We start from the raw sequence: 22888 nt of genomic DNA on the forward strand, positions 1-22888 counted from the left end.
CAAACATAGATTCCATGAGCAAAGCTTCTTTCTTAGAACTGCACGACAGTGGAACTCTCTGCTGCTTGCCTGTTTCCCACCTGACTACAACTTGGACGTCTTCAAGTCCAACATAAACAAACTCCTGACAAACCGCCCCCTTAAGTAACACACTCTATCGAAACCCCCAATACTAATGATTATTACAATACTATCCCATTATACACGTAATAACCCTTATCCCTGAGTGGCCTTCGGGCCTTGATAATTGGTGACCCCCATGTAAAAAAAAAAAAAAAAAAGAAGATCAGATAAAAACACAAAATTGGATTTATAAGACCAAAAAACCCAACCTTGATCGCCCCTTTGGACCCTTCCAAGTGAACATTGTCTGAAGATAGAGTTTTTTGCCAACTCATCCTCTGGCCTGCTTTGAGTAGGAACTCAAAGCAGGCCAGAGGATGAGTTGGCAAAAAACGTGGTGTGATAACAACAACTATGGAAGGCAGTAATTACTGAGATACAGCTACAAGACTCTGCATTCTTATCCCATTGCAGTTAACCACTTGAAGAAGGCCAGAGGATGAGTTAGTCAAAACGTGGTAAAACAACAACTATAAAGATGAGGATAACAGTCCACAAAAAAAAATGAATATACAAATTATGAAGTTTCATTTCAAAGTTAATTTCAAAAAATAAAAATAAAATATATAATAAGTATCAAAAACTTATAAAAACTATATAGGCATTTGTCTATATAAAAAATTAATTAAAAATATTTGTTCACATTAGTATAAAAATGAGCAAAAATAATGATTATTGTTTGATTCTATTTTCTTGTGTTTTTTTGTTTTGTTTTGTTGTTCATTGGAATGTAACTCACCAATATATATATATATATATATATATATATATACGAGCAAACAGTTAATAAAACATGTTAAAAAACACTTTGAAATGAGTTAAAAACATATTTAATCTGAAAAGGAAATACTAGATAAGTGGATAGTCCTTAATCTGCGGAGTTTCGAAGAAATACTTTCCTTCTCATCAGAGGGTAGGAATTATCAAAATGTGGGATCGGATTTTGCATGCAAACGTATTTGATGAAACAACAAGTAAGTCAAAGATCTTACTTGAAAACAAAAAAAGTTAAGCAGAGGGAATATGGTGAAGAAAAAGGTGATTACACATGAATGGATAGTCTGGTGGAAGATAAATTATTATAAGCTCTATTTCCTATTTGGTTTTATCGAGCTTTTACATCTGGCTGAGATAACTTTATAAATATTAATTCTTTAATATTTATAATATACTTTAATTTTACCATCTTGGATCATTTTGGTAAATTTATTTGTAATTTTTATTTTATATATATATATATATATATATATATATATATATATATATATATATATATATATATATATATATATATATATATATATATATTGTTTCTCTTTTCAAGGCTATTATATCAAAACTTGTGAGCGAGAAGGAGCTGAAGATAAGTGCCTGAAATGTCCGCCTGGAACCGACAATCCTTTTAACAGCAGTTCATTCGATCTTAAAAAATGTTATAAAAAAATTTGCAAATTAAGTAAGTAAATAAGTAATTAATTGTTTTTTATTGTTTTATTTGTTTGCTTGCTTTTTACCTCTGAAGTAAATAAATAATTGCTTGTTTGTTTCTTTAAGTTAGATATATTAGGTCTCTATCTTTATAAATTATTTTTGTAAAAATAAGTTTACAGATATTCTTATTTATTATATTTAAAAATATTTTTTACTCTCAGTATTAATTATTTCTTGAAAATTAGTTTACGCATATTCTTATTTATGATATCTAAAAAAAATATATTTTACATTCAATATTATTTATTTTTGTTTAAATCAGTTTACGGAAATTTTTATTTATTATATCTAAAGAAATATATTTTTCATTCAATATTAATTATTTCTGTAAAAATTAGTTTACAGATATTTTCATTTATTATATCTAAAAAAATATATTTTACTTTCAATATTAATTATTTTTGTAAAAAAAACTACTTTTCGGATATTCAACTTGATTATATTTTTAAATATATTTTTACTTTACGTAATTTTTATTTCTGTAAAAATCACTTTACGGATATTTTTATTTATTATATCTAAAATATATTCTACTTTCAGCATTAATTATTTATTTTTTAATCATTTTGCGGATTTTCTTATCTATTATATTTAAAAATATTTTTTACTTTCAGTATTAATTATTTCTGTAAAATCGTTTTACAAATATATTTGTTTTGACTTACATTTTTGGCAGGTTAGAGTTTTCAAATTTGAGTAATATGGTTTACTTTTGAGGATTTTCAAACCGGAAGCCGTTTAAATCGTTTAATGTACGAAATCGTCTAAATTTCTTTATAATACACAGATTATTGGCTACACATGTGCATACATGTTTCAGCTGGGATCCTGTTCGAAATCCAGCTTCCTCAACTAAAGCTAAGTCGAGTAGAAAAATAAGGCAGCTTTGCATTTTAGTTTACAAATTTTTGTTTTCATTTTTTAAGAAACAGGGGAAGACAATTTCAGAAGTTCTTAAAGTTTTATTGAATTATAATAGTTTTAGGTTTTTTAAAGAATTTAGAATTTTGAAATAAATTATAACAGGAATTTTTTGCATTTTTTCTAAAATCAATGAAAATGAATGTCTTTTTCTCAAACGAATTTTTTAATAAATAATCTTTTTTAGAACAGAAAATTTTGAAATGAGGAAAAGTTGTCATTATATAAAAATCTTTTTTGTTTGATGGCAACCTTTTATCTAATAAGACAATGCCATTCTGCATCTAGTCTGGTGCACTGCAGCATCTTCTGTGGATATACAGTTTGAAGCTGGACTTGGTTCTCTGGATGCATGCCTAGGCAGATGATAAGGAGACCTAGGTTTGCTTAGTTACCAGGGTCCCCCTTCAGTGTTGCAGACAAAGTCTGAGAGAAAGGCAAGCCAATAAAGTTGGAGCCACAAGTTTTGACTAGTTTTGAACAATTTATATAATTTTTTAATAACGTGTACATTTATTTTCATTGATTAATTATTTTAATAACTTTACAAACATTTCAGGATATTATTACTATTGGTAAAGTTTATATTATTGATAGTAGGTTTTAGTTTTTATTTGTAATGCTTCTAGTATTTCAAGTTTTCATTTATTATTAAACTAAAAAATCTACTGTCAATAAAATAAACTTTACCAATGAAATAAATACACACGTTATTTACTAAAATTATATAAATGGTTAAAAACCAGATAGATTAATCTATCCCTGATGATGAATCCAAAAGGATTGGAAAGTACCCAGACTTACGACAAATATTGCGATTACATCATCCAGTTCCTGCCAGAAGTGAAGACCGTTATTCAGAAGTTGGAAAGGATTAAAAACAAAATTAATAGACAAAAACACTCTATTTTATTTAATGAAATATGTGTGTGTGTGTGTGTGTGTGTGTGTGCGTGCGTGCGTGCGTGCGTGCGTGCGTGCGTGTGTGTGTGTGTGTGTGTGTGTGTGTGTGTGTGTGTGTGTGTGTGTGTTTTCATCCGAAAAAAAACGGGCTGCTAACGGTTCAAAATTGAAAAATTGGTTCGTGGGAGTCGTAGGATTTTTATCTGTTTGCTAACTGTTCCACAAATGTGCATGTGTAAATGGTTCACATGACAGATTCATTATGTTAAAAATAAGATCATGTCAAGCTGGCCTAATGGTTATTGTACTTAATTGAATGCCTTTAGGTTTTGGTTTTGATCTCAGCCTGAGCATTTTTTTTTTTTTTTTACTTACAAAAAGTGAATTGTTTAGAAAAAAATAATACTCACACGCGCACGTCTCAGTTTCCGTATGAATTAAAATATAATTTTTATGCATATTTTACGACAGGGCAACTCCGGGCGGCCTGCTAGTATGTATATATTATTTAAGAACTTCACATTACAGTGTGTGTTGAATGTACCAAAATGAATTTGAAATACCCATTGAATAAGTTTACAAAAGATTTCAAATAGAAATGTCTTTTTCTTTTTCCCAGGTGATTCCGTATCTGTATCAGATAACATTTGTGAATGTGACAGATCCAAAGGTTGGTTCGGTGAAAATTCCCTGGCTTGTCAATTAAAATATGGTGGCTGTCCGGCCGGAAAAGAACTTACCCAAAAAGGTGATGGAAAAAAAGTTTACTGGGTTCTTTTTTTTTTGCCTTTTTGGGGATATAAATTTTGTTTTTTGTCATGACAGAGAGGCGGCTTTGAATTATTAAAGACTTTTTTTTTTTTCAACTCTGTTGTCATTTCCATGTACCCTTTCTTGCTCTGTTAGAAATTTCATTAATTTTTAAGTCATCAATTAAATCACTCCTTGTTGCTTTTGTATTCTTAGCAATCTCATTAATTTTTAAGTAATCAATTAAATTACTTCTTGTTGATTTTTGTATTCGTAGAAATCTCACTAATTTTTTAAGTCATCAATTAAATTAGCTCTTGTTACCTGTGTATTCTTAGAAATCTAATTAATTGTTTAAATCATCAATCAAATTTTATTAAATGTTTAACTTATCTATTAAATCTCTCCTCTGATTTGCCATTAAAATAGTTAAATCTGAAGACTAATATTTGTCTTTCTCTTCTGCAGGGAGATGTGAACGCTGTACGAATTTCCACTACAAAGATTGGCATGGCTACGGTTTTTGTGCAAGACATTTTGAGTAGGTTTCTTTCTTTGTTTTTTTGGGTATTTTTTTTTAACTTTTAATTGTTAATGAAAATGTTGACAGAAAATTGGGGTGGTGGGAGGCGAGAATGGTCTGGTATTTTTCATTTTTCTGTTGATGGAGTAATAGTAAAATATAGTAACACAACACATCTAAAATGTAATAAATAAACTCTTCTCCAACGTAAAAATTATTATTATTGTTGTTGTTGTTGTTGTTGTTGTTGTTGTTGTTGTTATTGTTATCATCATCATTATTATTATTATTATTATTATTATTATTGTTATTGTTATTATTATTCCATTAACTTAACAGTGTTATGATGTTTTACACTGGTTTTTTTTCTCCTCAAGAGTGGGCTTTTATACCAAAGCTAGTGAGGATAGTCAAAGAGTCAATTGGATTGAAAGCACCTGGCGTAGGATGTTTACTAAGCCAAGCAGAACTGATTTCTGGAGTACGGTGATGTTGTATCTGATTCTGAAGGAGTTCAGCTGTTTCATAAAAGCATCAGAAATTGAGCCAAGCGCATCTATAATTATTGGCACGATGGAAGTTTTCTTATTCCACAACCTAAATATCTCCACCCTTAATTTCTAATAGTTCCGTAGTTTCTCATTCTCCTTGCCTGTTAAGTTGATGTCGTTTGAGCAAGCCACATCAATAATTTGGCATTCATTGGTTTTTTTGCTCACAACTAAAATATCCGGTTTCCTGTGAGTTATCACAGTAAATCATGAAATCTCAGAGAATCTTAATATCCTGACTTTCCACTACCCTTTCTGGATGGTGTTGGTATCATTTGTTCATCACTTGGATTCCAAACTTTTGGCACAAACTCCAGTGCAGATTTGTACAAACTTTGTCATGGCGACGTTTGTAGTCTTCTGAGCAAGTATAGAACATGCACTAACAATGTGTGACACTGTTTCAAGAGATATACGACACAACCTGCACTTATCAAAACAGTCCTTCCCATCGATGTTTTTATTGATTGCATTTGTATTTAGTGCCTGTTCCTGAGCAGCAAATATAAGATTATCTGTTTCTCTTTTTAAGTCACCTTTAGACCAAAAAAATTCCACGTGTCCTGACATTTTTGTGCCTCAGTATCTCGCTCAAACAGACCATGAAGTTTCATTCTTACCAACTTAATCAACTTTTCTGCTTCAATTCTTTCCTTGTGCTTTTGTTTATCTTCCAATGAATCTTTATCTAGCTCCCCCTCTTTCACCACTGTTGCGAGTAACCATTTAATACTGTTAGCCAAGTAGTTGTGAACACATCTAAGCTCTCCCCCAACACATTCTTCAATCGCAATCAGCCTTCTTCCTCCTTTCTTTCCTTGTCATATACAGCCTGAGCACATTGGAATTTCGATGAAGTGCTCCATACTGGACTAACAGTTTCCGTGTGTCGCTATCCAGATGCTTCATTTCTCCTGTGTTCATCCTACAAAATATGCACTGTATCGAATTACAACAACCGCCAATGAATTGATGGCTGTGAACAGGTTCTTAGCATTCAGTCTAGATTTCAGGAGCAGTTTGAGTCTCCTCATATACACCTCTTTCGTCTTCTCTTTTATTTCACTGCAAAACATCGTATCAAGTTCAAGCACCCCAAGATACTTGCAAACCTCTGCATCAGGATCACCTAATCTTTTACTATTTGGCAAAATGATGCCTTTCATGGCTTCCCTCTTCCCTCGTTTATTTTGCAAATTCCAAACTCCATATTTATGTCTTTACTCGACTGCTGTACAGTTTGAACCAGAGAGTCAATTTCCTTTCCTGTTTTGTCAAACAATTTCAGATCGTCCATAAATATAGCATGTGGTTGATCTTCAGTCCATTCTTCTCCAGTTGGCATCCCATCTTTGTCTTTCTTAGTACATGTATCAATGGTGTGAGTGCTATTATGAACAAAAGTGGTGAAAAGGAATCTCCTAGGAAGATACTGCATCTGATATTGACTGACCCTAATAGTTTTCCATCTGAAGAAAAGGTTGGTTTTCCAACTGCTCATACTTTTCCCTAGGAACTCAATTATATTTTCAGCCACCTCCTACCATTTTCAACGTCTTGATTACGTACGAAGGCGGCACCATATCATAAGCTTCCTTGTAATCTATCCAACCTATATTCAAGTTTGTTTTTCTCCTTTTGCAGTTCTTTAAAATACACTAGGGGATGGGGCTTTGCCCGATCGTACAATACGCTTAAATATGATATTTTAATTTGTCCAAATGTTGTATATATTATTATTATTGAGTCGTGATATCAAAAAAACTGAAAGCAAAAAACTGAAAGCAAAGGCGTTAAAAGTAAAAAAAAGTATTTGGGTGCCATCAGCTAGAATCGAAGCCAAAAGCAAAACTGTAGCATGTAAAGCTGGTGACGTTACCACTGTACTAACATGACATACATATAAAAATTAAAAATTAAAAATAAACTAAGATGAATGTACAAAATGTATAACGGGTTGTTTTTTTAATTTTGACCTCTTTTTGATCCCTTAAAAACTATTTTAACTGCTAAAGACCCATAAAAGAACAGTCCATAATAAATCCAATCATTTGAGACACCTAACGCTGCTTTGGGCCTTTTAGTTTCGGAGGAAGTAGAGTTTGAAAATATGGAGACAGACATATAGCTATTTATATATTAGATTTATCAATCAGTAGTTGGTCTTTTGTTTCCAAACACCTTTCCTCCCACCTTTTGTTCCACTGGTAGTGAATCATGATGGTCATATACTTATGAACTGATTATCTCTCTCCGCGTTTTTCAAAGCAAGTTCAAGCAATCAACTGGTTTATAATTTTCAAAATTTAGCCCTTTAACAGGATCTTTCATTATTAAAATAATGCTTCCCACTACAAGCCATTCTGGTATCTGGCACAATCTTTAACAATCATCCAGAGAAACAGCAAGCCTCTCATGGATTCTTGTGAAAGATCGCAACCAGTACCCATGAATTCCATCAAGTCCGGATCCTTTCCACTTAGGCATAAACTTCATTTGTTTTCTCAAATCATCAACAGAAATGTGGATATCCTCTTGTTTGTACCCTTCCAGTCTTTCACTTACTCTAGCGACCTAGTCAGCATCAACCTTGTGGAAAGTCTCTCTTGACCATGTACTTGACCAAAACTTTGTAGCTTCTTGGGGGTTAGGGTTAGGAGCCACTGTTTTAGTTTCACCTCCTTCCAGTTTTCTAAAGAACCTTGATTGCTTCGTTTTTAATAACTTGTTGTCATTAAACTGCTGCATTCTGTTATCATACCTCTTGAAGCTTTTCCCATAATCTGTTGCTTTATCTCTTCTGTAGTGATATTTAAATCCCTTGGCTTTCAGTGGATCGTCTATCCAGTTTTTTTTTTCTACATATTTGCATTTTTCCACTGTCCTTTCAACCATACCTGAATTCAATCTAGACCTTTCCTTAATCATTTCAGGTCACCTTCTATTCTCTTTCTACAATATTGTTCTTTTTTTCTGTTTCATTTTTGGTTCTTTCACTTCTATCATCTCACAAACCAATACAGCTCCTGCCTGCAAAATGTCTCCAGTGACACCTTATTCTTTACTTTATTTGTCGCATTCCTTAACTTTGTTTGGTCAACATTTTTGCATTAAAAATCTTTCATTTTTCACTACTTCTCATTAATTTTTCAGTCTATTCAGCAAATTTAATTCATTGTCTATTATTTTCGCACTGGAAATCTCTCTATTATTAAGTAAGCTATCCTTCTTCATTTAGACTATATCATTATCTATCATTCCCATAGTGTCATTTCTACTTTCTTCTATCTCTAGGCACATTTGAGACATTTCTGGAAGTGTTTTAACAGAATCAGATTTGAGCAAGATTTCAGCATAGTCAATGCCACCGGCTGATGCATTGTACGATTGACTGTTTACTATCCTCCTCTTGATCGATTCTATTTCAACTGGCATAAGCCATCCTCTTCTAAATATTGTTCTTATCTAATTTATCAGCTTATTTTCCGTTATTTCGAACATACCTCCTTCTTCCCAGAACTTCAGTGTCACCTTTCCAATTCCTCTTGTAATTCCGCTCTCAGTTTACATTTCACTACAAACCTGTGCTCTTCCTTTTAACGCCAACAGATCTCTTCGCCGATTTCCTACCAGCGTAATAATTGATTTCCTTTAATTTGGGAAAACTCAATACTCCAGGAACAGAAGTGTTGCTCGTTTGAATTTCTGACTTGGAGGGCTTGAAGTCCTGCACTAAAGGTGCAGTCCTCCCCAGATTCAATTCATTTGTATTTGTATTCATCATAAGAATGTGTTGTATTTTTGGAGGTTTCTTCCTTGGCATTTTTATTGGTACACCATCTCTAGATGATTTCCAATCAAAGCTAAAGAGCGCTTCACCTGCCCGTAGAACATGGTTAGCCCCGGCGGACATCAAACCAATATTTCCTTACTACAAGCGTTGTGTTTATGGTTGCAAATAACTAATATTTTTATCGAGACACAAGCTCTAGAAAGATTATCGGCCAAGACTCAGAGCTCTTTCAACCATAAATTATTATTATTATTATTATTATTATTATTTTTATTATTTACTCACTAGGAGTAGTCACACAGGCCATCATCAAAATTTTTTTATTGAGAAAACTTGTGATGTTCTCTAGAGACTCAGTGACAAGAAGTCTTCCTAGATTTCCAGTACTCTCCACCTCTTTTAATAACTTTGCAAATTAATTTGCATTATCGCAACAGTAGCTTACCATTAATTTCTCGTATTGGAGGTGCGGGGAGGGGGAAGGGGATGCTGTTTCCCTACTACTCACATTCAGAAAGCATACACCCCAATTTTCCCCGAAATGTAGATCACACCCAAATAAAAATCAATGTAGTCTTGACACCCGTTTTAATATCAATTCTTTTTGGTTTGATGAAGTGTTGTCCCTGAATTAGGACTCCACTGAAACATGTATGCACATATGTAACCAATAATGTTTGTATAATAAGCAGGCTGTATACCAGTTCTTTTTTTTTTTTTATAGTTTTCATAGTTCTGTGCTGCATTGAGCACTTTTTTATAAACATGTGAGTTTCATTGAATTTACATCTAAGAAACAAACCGATACAACCAGTATATATATATATATATATATATATATATATATATATATATATATATATATATATATACTAGCAAAAGTACCCGTCGTTGACTGGGTTCAAAAACAGCCTACAGAAAATGGACTCTGATTTATGAAAGTATGATAAGTTATGAAAAGGAAGGGCTGTAAAGAGATAGCTTCGAATTTGGGGCTATCAAAACCGAAGCAAAATATGATGAAAGTAAAAATAAAATGGATAAACCCCATAATTTATTATACCATACCTGTTTACACTGAAACACTTATCACAATATTCTGTGGATCTATATTAAAAAACCTTGTTAAACTTTGTGACATATTTCCATTCTATGGAGGTCAGGTGCGAACGAACACCCCCATAATTTTATTATACCATATTTCTTCAAACTGAAACATAATTATCAAAGTATACTTACGCAGATGAATATGAAAAGTCTTTATTAAAGTTTGTGCCTATTTCCATTCTATGGAGGTCAGGCAGGAACGCAGACCCCACAATTTTAATGAACCACCGTTCTACAGGATCAAACGTACCAATTCCTGTGTCTCAATACATCTTCTATCATTATATATAATCAGTTTTTTAAAATAGTCAACCACATAGGAGGCTATTCGGGACGAGACACACACACACACACACACATTCAGCTTTATATATATATATATATATATATATATATATATATATATAGCAGTAGAGTTTAGTTTCCTAGAAGTACATCCAATGAAACAACATGTGTCTACCAAAAAGTGCTCAATGAGTAAACAGAGCTGGTATATTAAATTTATTTATACAAACATTGATGGCTACATATGTGCATACATGTTTCTGTAATCACCCGTGCTGGGGAGATTACGTCTTTAGTCCATGAATTATCTTTGAAAACTGACATTCCAAGACACAATATATATATATATATATATATATATATATATATATATATATATATATATATATATATATATATATATATTAAGATTCCCTTCTATCCCTTCTATTAATCTTTTAATTATTTTAATAAAATCTCACAGAGTTTCCTCCCTTCAACCCTTGATTGAATAGTCATCTCCCTTGATTCACAGATGCAACAAGTATTTTAAACACCAACTGATTTATTTTAACGTTCTCCTAACGTCATTTTTTGTACTATATTTCACGGTATCACGTGGCAAACTCTGTAGCTGCTTTTCCAATTTTGAACACTCTTCCGCTGTCTTCTCTTGAAAAAGGACTAATAGGTCTGAAATATATTGAGATTTATAACACCATTGAATACAACAGAAAAAAAAAATTTACTGTTGTTTAGAGTTAAAATTTGTGTGAAAAAGAAAAAACAAACAACAAAAAAATAAATTTATTTCTTTTGTTTTCATTTAATTTTACTCTATATAAAAAAAACTCTCGCATTGTTCTTGGCTTTTAATTTTACCTTATAATTTTCTTCAACAATGCTTCAAGCAAACTACAATCTACTTATATATATATATATATATATATATATATATATATATATATATATATATATATATATATATATATATATATCAACATAGCACAATTACATGATGACGATAATTCAAAAGAATTCAATAAAAATAATTTTTGGAGCAGGGTTCACAACATAGAAACTCTACACAGTTAATATTGTTTTATTTTTCATTTGCCCACAGCTGTTCACGGTTACAAATGGCCGAAATAAAAGGTAACGCTACCCACGCAAATAAATGCGTTAAAAAACACACGGGTAAGTCTTCATCTTTCATCTTTTTTTCTTTTTTTTTTTAATTTTTAAAACGAAGAATTCAAAATTCTTTGCATTACTTCAGGCTTTCAGACATTTTTTTCCGTTTGATTGAAATTAAGGTTGGAAAACATACAAAATAAATCTGGAAATCTTATCTACATGCAAAAGAAACACATACTGAATTAACGGGTCACGTGCGATCTAGTACATTCATACTGGAACAGCCATCATGTTAAGAACTTTGATCGTCTGCCATCAGACACTTGCCATACTAGAAAGCTACTCACGCCTAAAAGTATCCTGTACCTCTACAAGGCCACCATTCGCCCATGTATGGAGTACTATTGTCACATTTGGACTGGTGCATCTGCTACTAGTCTCTCACTCCTGGACAGGGTTCAAAAGAGAGTCACAGCCTGATACATCCTCAACTGTCATATAAGTTTCAGCCTCTGTCCCATCAACGAAATATTGCATCCCTCTACCTATTCTACAAGTATTTTAATACTGAATGCTCTGACGAACAACAAGCTCTTGTTCCTCCCCAACATAAATACCCCTGACAAACCTGACAAGCAGCTAAATCCCACCCCTACACAGTAAAGATCCCTAGGTGTAAGAAAGCCTTCTGCTCCAGTAGGTTTTTTTCTGCAGAACTGCTAGACTTTGAAACTCCCTTCCGTGATTCTGCTTTGCCAACTGTACTGACATGCACAATTTCAAGTGTAATATGAACAGACATCTTGCTACTCATCTCCCTTCATAATATCCCTGCAACTTATGTCTCCAATAGTAGCCCCCTACTTTAAAGTGGCACTGTGCCTTGTTTGGGGTGAAAATTGAATTAAAAACAAAAAAAAATTACTCTGAATGCCTGGCTTTGTTGAAATTTTTGTTTATTGAAACTCTGGCATCAAGCAATATCGACCAAATTTTGTTTGTGATTTTTTTAAATCAGGATTGATTATTCGTATTATTTAAATTCTTCAGACTACTGTTCTCATCTTGAGTGTTATTTTCACAACATTTCGGTCGATATAACCTCCAACCTTTTTCACATGTATCTTGTCGAACTGGCGAGTCTTTCTGCCGAACTCTAGAATCTGCACTGAATTTTGAACAGAACCTTTTATTTAATCTACAGGGTATCATGTTCTTGTTCTGTCAGCCACTGGGTAGAAGTCCTTAGAAATATGCAATTGCATTTTGAGTGTCGCCTGCACTGAAGATTGAACCTTTAATCTCCAGAAGAATGTCATTTACAACTGAATTTTTACCAAAGTTGTAGTTGATATAATACTTGCTATAATTCAATTCTAAGGCAAATAAATAAATAAGCAATATATATATATATATATATATATATATATATATATATATATATATATATATATATATGTAAAGATTTTTATGTGTATATAATTTTATAAAACATTTGAATAATACCGGGCGCAATGCCATTATTAATTGTTGAGGGTTTGCTCCTCCCCCCCCCCCAAAGTTTAAACATAAACCATAAAAGAAGAAAATTTTACAAAGAAATGTGCACCAATAAGAATGAACATATTTTTGCCAATGCAAAATAAGTGTATTTATGTCAGTAACGTAAAAATCTTGCGTTCTGGTGGCAAGAAGTCGCTGAAAGCGTTTTTGATATCGTTTAGGTTTTTGAAGCATTTCTCATGCAGAAAGTTCTCAAACCGCTTAAAAAAGTGGTAATCGGTAGGTGAGAGGTTTGGAGAGTATGGCGGATGAGGCAGAGTTTTGTAGTCTAATTCGTTCAACTGATGCAGAGTTGATTTAGCAACATATGGTTGAACGTTGTTGTGGAGGAGAATTGGGTCTTTTCTGTTAACTAATACTGGGTGTTGTTGAAGTTTCTGATGTATTTCATTCATTTGTTGACAGTACTTCGCCGCTGTAATGGTTTCGCCTGCATTCAAAAAACTGCAATGGATGAAACCGGTTGCAGATCACCAGATAGTCAGCATAACATTTTTGGGGCGCAACTCTGTCTTCAGGAAGTGTTGTGAAAGTTTGTTGGTGTCCAACCACTGATCTGAGCGTCGCCGGTTGTCATAAAGAACCAACATTTGATCGCAAGTCACATCCTTGTCGAGAAACGGGTCGTTCTTGTTGTGTAAAAGAAGGGAAGATGACACTTCATAACGGCGTTTCTTTTGGTTGTCATTCAATTTGTGAGGCACCCAGTTATCCAATCTTTTTGTCTTTCCAATCTCTCTCAAGTGGTTGCAAATCGCTGTATACGTTATGTCTAATTCAGAAGTAAGTCCTTGAACAGTTGTGTGTGGATTAGTTTTGACTAAGGCTTCTTGTTGATTGTAGTCACCATTCAATCGCCGACCACTATGCTCATTATCTTCAAGACCTTCGTCACCGCCACAAAATTTCTTAAACCACCATTGTGCTGTACGTTCAGTAGTCATTCCTGAGCCAAATACTTCATTGATATCGCGAGCTGTTTCAGTAGCTTTTCGGCCTAGCTTGAATTGAAATAAGAAAATTGTGCAAATTTGTTTTTTATTTCCATCTTCAACGTTCTGAAAAAATACATAATTGTTCCCATCTTTATCAACGTTCTGAAAAGAAGACATAATTGTTTTAAAACGATTGAAATTTAAACGATTAGATAGAGCGAAAAACGCTCTTTAAAATAATATATAAAGTAAAGGTATTAAAACGAAAACTTATTTGAAAATACATCATTTGAAACCAAAATTAAAAATTCCCCAAGAACCGTCTTGTTAACCTAATATGTATAGATATATATATATATATATCATTCAAACACGGAAATGTTTGAATATATGGTTAAGTGGCAGTTTTAGTCATTTAGAACTGCTTTAAAGCTTCATCGCTCACTTATTTTCCGAACAAATTTCAAACAATTATTACAGTTTTATATATTATAATCTCGGCTATATTGGGAAAAAAATTTTCAATTTTCGTCCAGTAAAACAAAAGTCATGATGAATTTACTGGTGTTCAAAATAATAAAAATTTGTAAGGAGGTGAGCGACGTTTTTTATGACTGATTTCCGTAGCAACCACATTGCTTCAGCGACTACTGTTACTACCAATTCACCGCTCTCGTAAAAAGAAAAGTAACAAGTGAAACAGAGAGATTAAAAGAATGAAAGGGAAATAATTGGGGGGAGGGGTATTGAAAGCAGACGAGTGTCCTACATTTTTATTACATATATGTATGTTATGTTTACGGGGGGGGGGCAAAAAAATAAGACTGAAATTAAACAAAGAACAAGTGAATTTACTGGAAGCCTGGAAAAAAATTCAATTAATAACATTATATAACCAATTCTTAATGCTGCAATATTTTAAGTTATAAATTTATATTTTTTACTAGAATATCTTGTCCTTTTCTTTTCCAGTTTTAACAACTAGTCCTTTAATTTTCCATGTTTAAGCTTAACCATATTACTTTTCATGCTCGCATTTTTCTATTGATATATATATATATAATATATATATATATATATATATATATATGTGTGTGTGTGTGTGTGTGTGTGAATGAATAAAACAGGTATCCACAAATACGTGTTTTGTCGTCACTACAGTTAATCAATGTAGCTTACTATTACAATACTTATTCCCTTTCTCTGTGTCCCTTAAAGACATTTCATCTTTAATATTTTCTCTGTATGTGCTATTTAGCAAAATAATTGCGAACCGATCTTAGTATTTTGCTAGAATTTTTCCTCTGAGGAGACGTACTTACATTGAAAATTCATGGATTAAGGACATTAATTCAAACATCGTATTCTTTGATTCAAGCAATAAATTTTAAATTTTATTTTGAAAATTGATTCCTTTTAAATGAAATTTGAACATATAAACTCTAATTTTATTTGCTCTATCTAGTATATTGAGCAGTTTTATTTGCTCTATCTAGTATATTGAGCAATTTTATTTGGCTGGGATTGTCTTATATGAATATTTCCTTCCAGTATTCAATAAGACTTGAAAACCACTGGATTTACCAACCTGTAATCTAAGTGGACACCCTATATATATATATATATATATATATATATATATATATATATATATATATATATATATATATATATATATAAGATGATGATCACAACGTCTTGTCAGACGAGTGCCACTCTCTCAGGAACTTAAAGTCCACAAGCCCAAATACTTGAGAGAGTATCTATACAAAGATGATGTTACAGAGTCTTATGACAGCTAAGTCTCTCTCTCGGTTCAAAATGTTGAGATCCAGCAACAAGCAAGAGCAAGATAGCCAGCAACAAATTAAACTGCAGACCAGCTTAATGCAGGTACTGGTCTCGCGCTTTATGCTTTTTTTTTAAATCAGAGATTTGCTTCTCTTAGAAAGGTCGCCTTGACCACGGCTTACTGGAGCCCTATATATATATAATAGACTTCCTTCAGTCTTGACAGACCATGGATACCCACTGTAAGGGTGCCTGCGCATGAAATTTTTGTGGCAAGAGTTGCGCAATCTCCAACCACACCTCTCCTGAATCGACATTGTTGAATACCAGTGGCAAGTGGAGGCTCAGGACGACTGGAAATGATGCCGAGATAAGCGGAAAGCACATACAGCGCCTAGAATTCCCAAATGGTCACCCATCAAGTACTAGCCAGGCTCAACGTTGCTTAACTTCGGTGATCTGTTGAGAACCGGTGTGTCAACGATATATATATATATATATATATATATATATATATATATATATATATATATATATATATATATATATATATATATATATATATATATATATATATATATATATATATATATATATATAAACAGAGATGGAGATATGTGAGAGATGTATGTATGCTGTTTATCATTAAATTATTTTATTCTATTTCAGTAGCTCACAAAACAACCACAACCACAACGAGCACCAAACTGACATTGTCTTCATCACCGATGTCTTCTTCATCCACAATCGCTTCAGCATCGACGACCAAAGTGTCCACAACAACGTCGTCAATAAAAATACTCGGAGGCAGAAACTCTGATTTAAAACATCATGCTGTTTCTCCAACAGAAATTTCCCAGAGGCTCCCTGTGGTGGGAAATCGGGCCCCCTCAGCTAAAGAAGAAGTCGTAAGGTACAAACACCTTTTTATTTATTTTTTTTTTTCATGTTTAGGTGTCTAATTATTAGTGATGGGATGATTCCAATATTTTTCCCGATTCCGTTCTAAATTCCCGATTCCAATACAATTCCGATTCCGATTCTTTTCAACCTCTAAATATTTAACTATAGAATTGTTATTTTGTCCTGATTTTCGTAAAAACACATGTTAATTATGCAGATATTTTCCTAAACGTTAAAATACACATGTGGAGGATGATCTATCGATTTTAGCTTGAATGGTAATTTAAAATCAATAAATATTTAATGGAAGATTTTGCTTTAAACAAAATCAAATAAAAAAGACAATTAAAAGAATCGTTTTTGGCATCGGAAAATAGGCATCAATTTTTCCGATTCCGATACCGATTCCGATGCCCCCAAATCTTCCGATTTTTCCGATTCTGATTCCGATTAATCGTCCCAACATTACTAATTATGAAGGAAATTCCACGGTGGAAATGATAACAACAAAAGGAAAACAAATTCACACGTACAACAAAGAGAAGAGTAAAGAAAGGGTTGTTTACTTACATCCTTGTTGGTAAACAGCTATGTGACTATTTATTAAGGCTGATAGCAATGCAGAAAAAAACGGAATGTATGAACAAAACCAAACAATCAAAGACAGTATTTGGGTTTCGAATCTTCATAAAATCCATTTGTTTTTCAAAAGATCTCTCACATATCTCCATCTCTGTTTCTACTATTATATAAAAGAAACTTTGTGTATGTGTCTGTGTGTGTGAGTTCGTTCCCACTGGACTCCTAAACGGCTGAGTCGATTTTTATCAAATTTTACACGAATATACTTTATGCATCTGGCAGTGTTCTTAGATAGGCTTTGTATCGAAATGGCTTCAATAAGTATCGATAATCGATAGTCGAAATAATCCAATGAAAGAAAGGAACAAGCGAGTTTGACCTTACACAGCCTAACATCACAAGTACATTTGTGAATTTTTATTACAACACAAGCCGAAAGACCCAACATATAAAATCAACAGTATGTCCTATAGGGGCGCGTTTGAAATGAATGTTTCTATTTAAAGCATAATTGAACCATGATACTTAACTTTTTCATTTTAAACTTTAATTCAAGCCATTATCACCGCACAAGCAGTAAGTTGAGGTATATAAAAACAGCAGTAAGTTCTTCAATATGACAAGGGAGTGTTCGAAATTAATGTTTCTGTTTAGAGCACAATTGAATATGCTACTTGACTTTTGCATTTTAAAGTTCAATTCAAGCCATTATATATAAAAATGATTTCATAAAATCAACAGTAGGTTCTCTACAGTGCAATATAGACTACAATGTATTGTGGATTAAGTCACTGTGAGAGGCCTTCCTCCTCGTGCATCACGAAGGGTCCCCAATTAGAGCAGTCGATCAATCGATTTAATTGAAAAATGGGCGATTTCACCGATTTTGATGACAATAAAAATATGGGAGTGTGAAACATTTGTTGATCGTTATTTAATCCAGGACAACGTCAGGTCACCCTGCTAGTCAAATAAATAAATATGAAATTTACTGTTAAATATTAATTTAAAAAAAATATCAGGGATAATGTCAGATCCTTAATAATTTCGGGAGAAAACTCTCCCTTCTCAAAAAGGAATGCAAACGTAGATCCGTCAAGCAGAAGGAAGAATACAAAATGGCTGCCTCTCTGAAGATACGAAACTTGCAGACAAATGAATGGCAGGAATTCAGCAAGAGAGAAATTCAAATATAATAAATATTATCTGGTTTTATTTTCTTAATAGGGCTAGGACAACAGCATATTCTTTTCATTGTTTTGACTCTCGAGTGTGTATCCGTTGATATCTTATATGCATTTATTAGAGTGATGTGGTTCTCGGTTGATTAACTGTGTCGAACTGTGTCGGATACATACTCGAGAGTCATAACAATGAAAAGAATATGCTGTTGTCATAGCCCTACTTATTAATATTTATATCGGTTTAGATGATTGCTATTTCATTTAATTAAATTTATTTTAAAAAATAAAAATAAATAAAGCAGATGTTACACTCTCCTGGATATTTTGATTAATATTTCGCTGCATTATATTTTACTGAAAGATCTTTTGAAAAAATTGATTTTCTGAAGATTCGTAATCCAAATATTGTCTTTGATTGTTTTTGTTCATACTTTCGTTCGCCATTCCATTTTTCTGCATTGCTATCATCTTTTATGAATACCCATATAAAGAGAGGGATATTTTTATTTTGTTGAAATGAAATAGGCTTACATCTCTATGAATAAATTTCTGCCGTTAGAATTGGAGCAGCTGTCACATTTATCGCACGCATTTCATTATCCTGAATTTTTGTCGTTGGTGGATTGAGGTGATCCACAAGTAATGTTGGGACAACGATTAATCAGAATTGGAAATCGAAAAAATCTTAATTTTTTGGGAAATCAGCATCGGCATATTCTTTTTGGGGGCTAATTTGCTGCATTCACTTATTATGTGGTTTATTGTTTCGTCTATTTATCTGCAGAGTCTGTATTTGCTGTTTTCTTGTGTCCTGTCGATCCTTGCTTTTATGTGGCTGGTTCTAATCGTTTTATCTTGTGCAGCTGTTATTAGAGATTCAGTTTCTCTGATAAGGTTTCCTTTATGTAGCGATTTTCAAGTGTTTTCGTTAGTCTCATCTTTTGTCATCCTTATGAATCGTTCATGTAGTTGTTTCTCTTCCCATTTTTTTTCTCGTCTTATCCCTTGTCTCTTCTTTTTCTGTTTTGTTTGTTTTTTCAGTGTCTTTTGCTGCAATAATTATTCTTTCAGTATTCTGCATTATGTATTTTTCATATTCTTTTCTTGTCTCATCTACAGTCTTCTATGTACACCAGCCTTCTTCCTCCGTCTTTTCTTTTCACATAATGTCAGTCAATATCATCTTTTGGGTGTAGTGCATTGTGCATAGTCATGAGTTTCCTGGTCTTCTGGTCGAGATTTCTTCTTTTTTTTCCATTTTCACCCCAAACAAGGCACAGTGTCACTTTGATATAGGGGGCTACTATCGGGGCCATAAGTTGCAGGGATACTATGTAGGGAGTTGAGCAGCAAAATGTCTGTTCACATTACATTGAACTTCTGCATGTAAGTACAGTTGGGAAAGCTGGAGAAGAAACTATTAGAGTAGAAGAAACTATTAGAGTAGAAGGCCTTCTTAATTCTTCTTTGGTCCAACCTATAAGTCGTCCAGGGTATCTTACTGGTGACACTGCCCATGTGTTTATACCTTTAATTAGGTTTCTACTATATAGTTTCATTTTGACGAATTTTCTGGTTCTTCTAGGGTATTTATTTTCAATTTTCTCTTTCATTTCTCTTGTTTTGATGGTGTCTGCTTCCAGAACGCCTGTATATTTGAAGCTACCATGTTCACCCGGTGCCCTCATCTCCATTTAGTTAGGTAGTATCATACCTTCCGTTGCGTTCAGTTTTCCTCTTCTCATGATCAGGAGTGCACACTTTTCCATGCCAAATTCCATTTGAATATCCTGACTGAAAATTTTGGTTGTATTTATTAGCATCTCTATATCCTTCTTGTTTTTTGCAAACAACTTCAGGTCGTCCATGTACATTAGGTTGTTCATTCTTTCAGCTGTATTACTGAACTTATATCCGGCTTTGCATTTTCTTAGTATGTTGTTAAGGGGCATCATGGCCATAATGAATAGTAGTGGTGATAGGGAATCACCTTGGAAGACACCTCTTTGTTATTATTATTATTATTATTATTATTATTATTATTATTATTATTATTATTATTATTATTGGCTCACCTGGAGCTTTCACACGAGTCACCAAACGATCTGATTGGAGACCTGTGGTGTTCTCTGGAAGCTGAGTGACAACAAGTCTCCCCAGACGCCCAGCTCTCTCCTCCTCCTTTGATAGCATTTGCAACTAAATTTGCATCACCGCAACAGCCACTTACCATTGATTTCTCGCTGGCAGTGGGATAGTAGTAGTATTGTTTTAATATTATTATTATTATTATTATTATTATTATTATTATTATTATTATTATTATTATTATTATTTTGATGATATTATTATTATTATTATTATTTTAATATTATTATTAATATTATTATTATTTTAATAATATCATTATTTTTTTAATAATATCATCATCATAATCATTACAATCATTATTATCATCATCATCATCATCATCTCTTTTTTTTTCTTTTATAGTAACGCAAATCAATCTAATGACAAAGTCTGTATAATCGTGAGAAAAAAAAATAAACATTTTTTTTCATAGAGGGAAGGTACAGAAGAGTTAACAGAAATCCCTCCCAATATTAAGAATGGTTTTCTAAATAGTACCTTATTATGTGGAAACTCATTCTTGACATGGGACGGGCTTTGTTTACTATTCTGTTCCCACAGTTTTCTTATTTTGCATACAAATCGTCGGATCTTTTTATTTTTTTATCAAAATTTTGAATAGCATTAACGACAAATAAAAGCAAATGAGGTTTCTAAAAAAAAAAATCTTGTTTCACAATTTTCAATCAATTACAAGGAAAACATTTGAGAAAAATATTTAGAAAAGTCTACTCTTGTAATATACACTCCCTATCCCAACTGCATTTTCTAATTTACGTTTTGCAAAATATATATGGCCATTACATGGAAGGTTTGCAATCATTTGAACATTTTTAAAAAGCACCAAATCCTTAATTTAATGTTTAGAAATTTTAAAAGAATCGGAATCGGTATTTGTATCGGAATCGGAAATTCAGGACAGAATCGGTAATTGTATTGGAATCGGAAAAAGTTTTGGAATCATCCCATCACAATCAACAAGACAATCGGCCATTGCCTATTGCTCTTTGATCCAGCGTTCTCACTATTACATATCAAGCAGGTGGATCCCCTAGTATATAATTAAATTAATATCACATTGATACACTGCTTCCCATTAGATCACCGAAGTTACACAATGCTGACTCCAGTTAGTACTAAAATGGGTGACCATTTGGGAATACCAGGTGCTGTATGTACTCCTCACTTATCTCAATATTGTTTCCAGTTGTCCTGGATTTCTCCTTGCCACTGGAATCAAGTAGTGTTGAATGAGGATGGGTGAGGTGGGGTTGGTAATTGTGCAACCCTTCCTTCACAATTACATGTGCAGCCATCCTTACAGAGAGTATCCATTGTCTCTTAGACTATAAAGAGACCAGGTGCTCGTCTGAACTCCAATCTCTGGTCCCCCCTCTCCAATCTTTCACGAAAAACACCCGTCTAGTTGAATCCACTGTGAAAAATTTCCCCCACTCTATATCTGTGCCTAAATCAAAACGCGGATTCCATGAACAAAGCTTCTTTCTTAGAACTGCACGCCTGTGGAACTCTGTTCCGTCTGCCTGCTTCCCACCGGACTACAACTTGGATGTCTTCAAGTCCAATGTTAACAAATTCCTAATCAGCCGCCCCCTTAAGTAAACACTTCATCAAATCTCCACACTAACGTAATGTACTTGCAATAACCCTTATCCCTGAGTGGCTTCCGAGCCTTGATAAGTGGTGATCACTGTGTAAAAAAAAAAATGTATGCATTCAGGTAAGCAGGCCTGTATAATACCTCATGGAGATGGTGTAGTACCTGTTAGCCTTCTTCTGATATTCTGAAGAGATACCCTATAGAAGGTAGATGGTGTAATATCTGTTAACCTCCCTCTAATATTCTGGAGAGATAACATATAGAAGGTAGATGGTGTTTCTCAGTTTTAGTGAAGACAATACATCTATGAAAAAGGGGTGGCGGAGATTGTTGAAAAACACAACTGAATAGAGGGAACGCGTTTGCCCTACATGGAATTCTTCTAATAATGACGTCACAACTAAAACGCCTGCTTCAAATTTGTCATGAGCCAGAACGGAAGTCGTAAGGTCCAGAAAACTGTCATGAAAATGCTCACGTCAGTGCACAATCTGGAGACAGTGAAGCGTAAAAATATTATAAGAAATTTTTTCAACTCGATTACCCTGGATTTATAGCACCTTTTCTAAAAGTCCAGCGTTCAAACTCCTGTGCTTAATATTCACAGATAACATAC

The 22888-nt window shown here is 33.2% G+C and overlaps 1 protein-coding gene across 11 annotated transcripts in view; it reads left to right on the top strand.

Moving 5' to 3' along the window:
• Positions 1 to 22888, top strand: part of LOC145261029 (uncharacterized) — a 126504-nt gene that overhangs the window by 32572 nt on the left and 71044 nt on the right. For 7 of the 11 annotated variants that reach the window (XR_013864387.1, XR_013864386.1, XM_080119158.1 and 4 more), the window contains exons 4-8: positions 1448 to 1579; positions 4058 to 4186; positions 4657 to 4729; positions 11550 to 11623; positions 16522 to 16765. Coding sequence is in view for 9 of the 11 variants with exons in the window: in XM_080119158.1 (XP_079975284.1) it covers positions 1448 to 1579; positions 4058 to 4186; positions 4657 to 4729; positions 11550 to 11623; positions 16522 to 16765 (652 nt within the window). In the remaining 2 variants the exon portion in view is untranslated. The remainder of the gene's footprint in view (positions 1 to 1447; positions 1580 to 4057; positions 4187 to 4656; positions 4730 to 11549; positions 11624 to 16521; positions 16766 to 22888) is intronic. The other 4 variants (XM_080119159.1, XM_080119161.1, XM_080119165.1 and 1 more) reach the window with 1 other exon arrangement.

This window comes from Euprymna scolopes, chromosome 37, assembly GCF_053919585.1.
Source record: "Euprymna scolopes isolate OS-2025 chromosome 37, ASM5391958v1, whole genome shotgun sequence".
Classification (NCBI taxonomy): Eukaryota; Metazoa; Mollusca; class Cephalopoda; order Sepiida; family Sepiolidae; genus Euprymna; species Euprymna scolopes.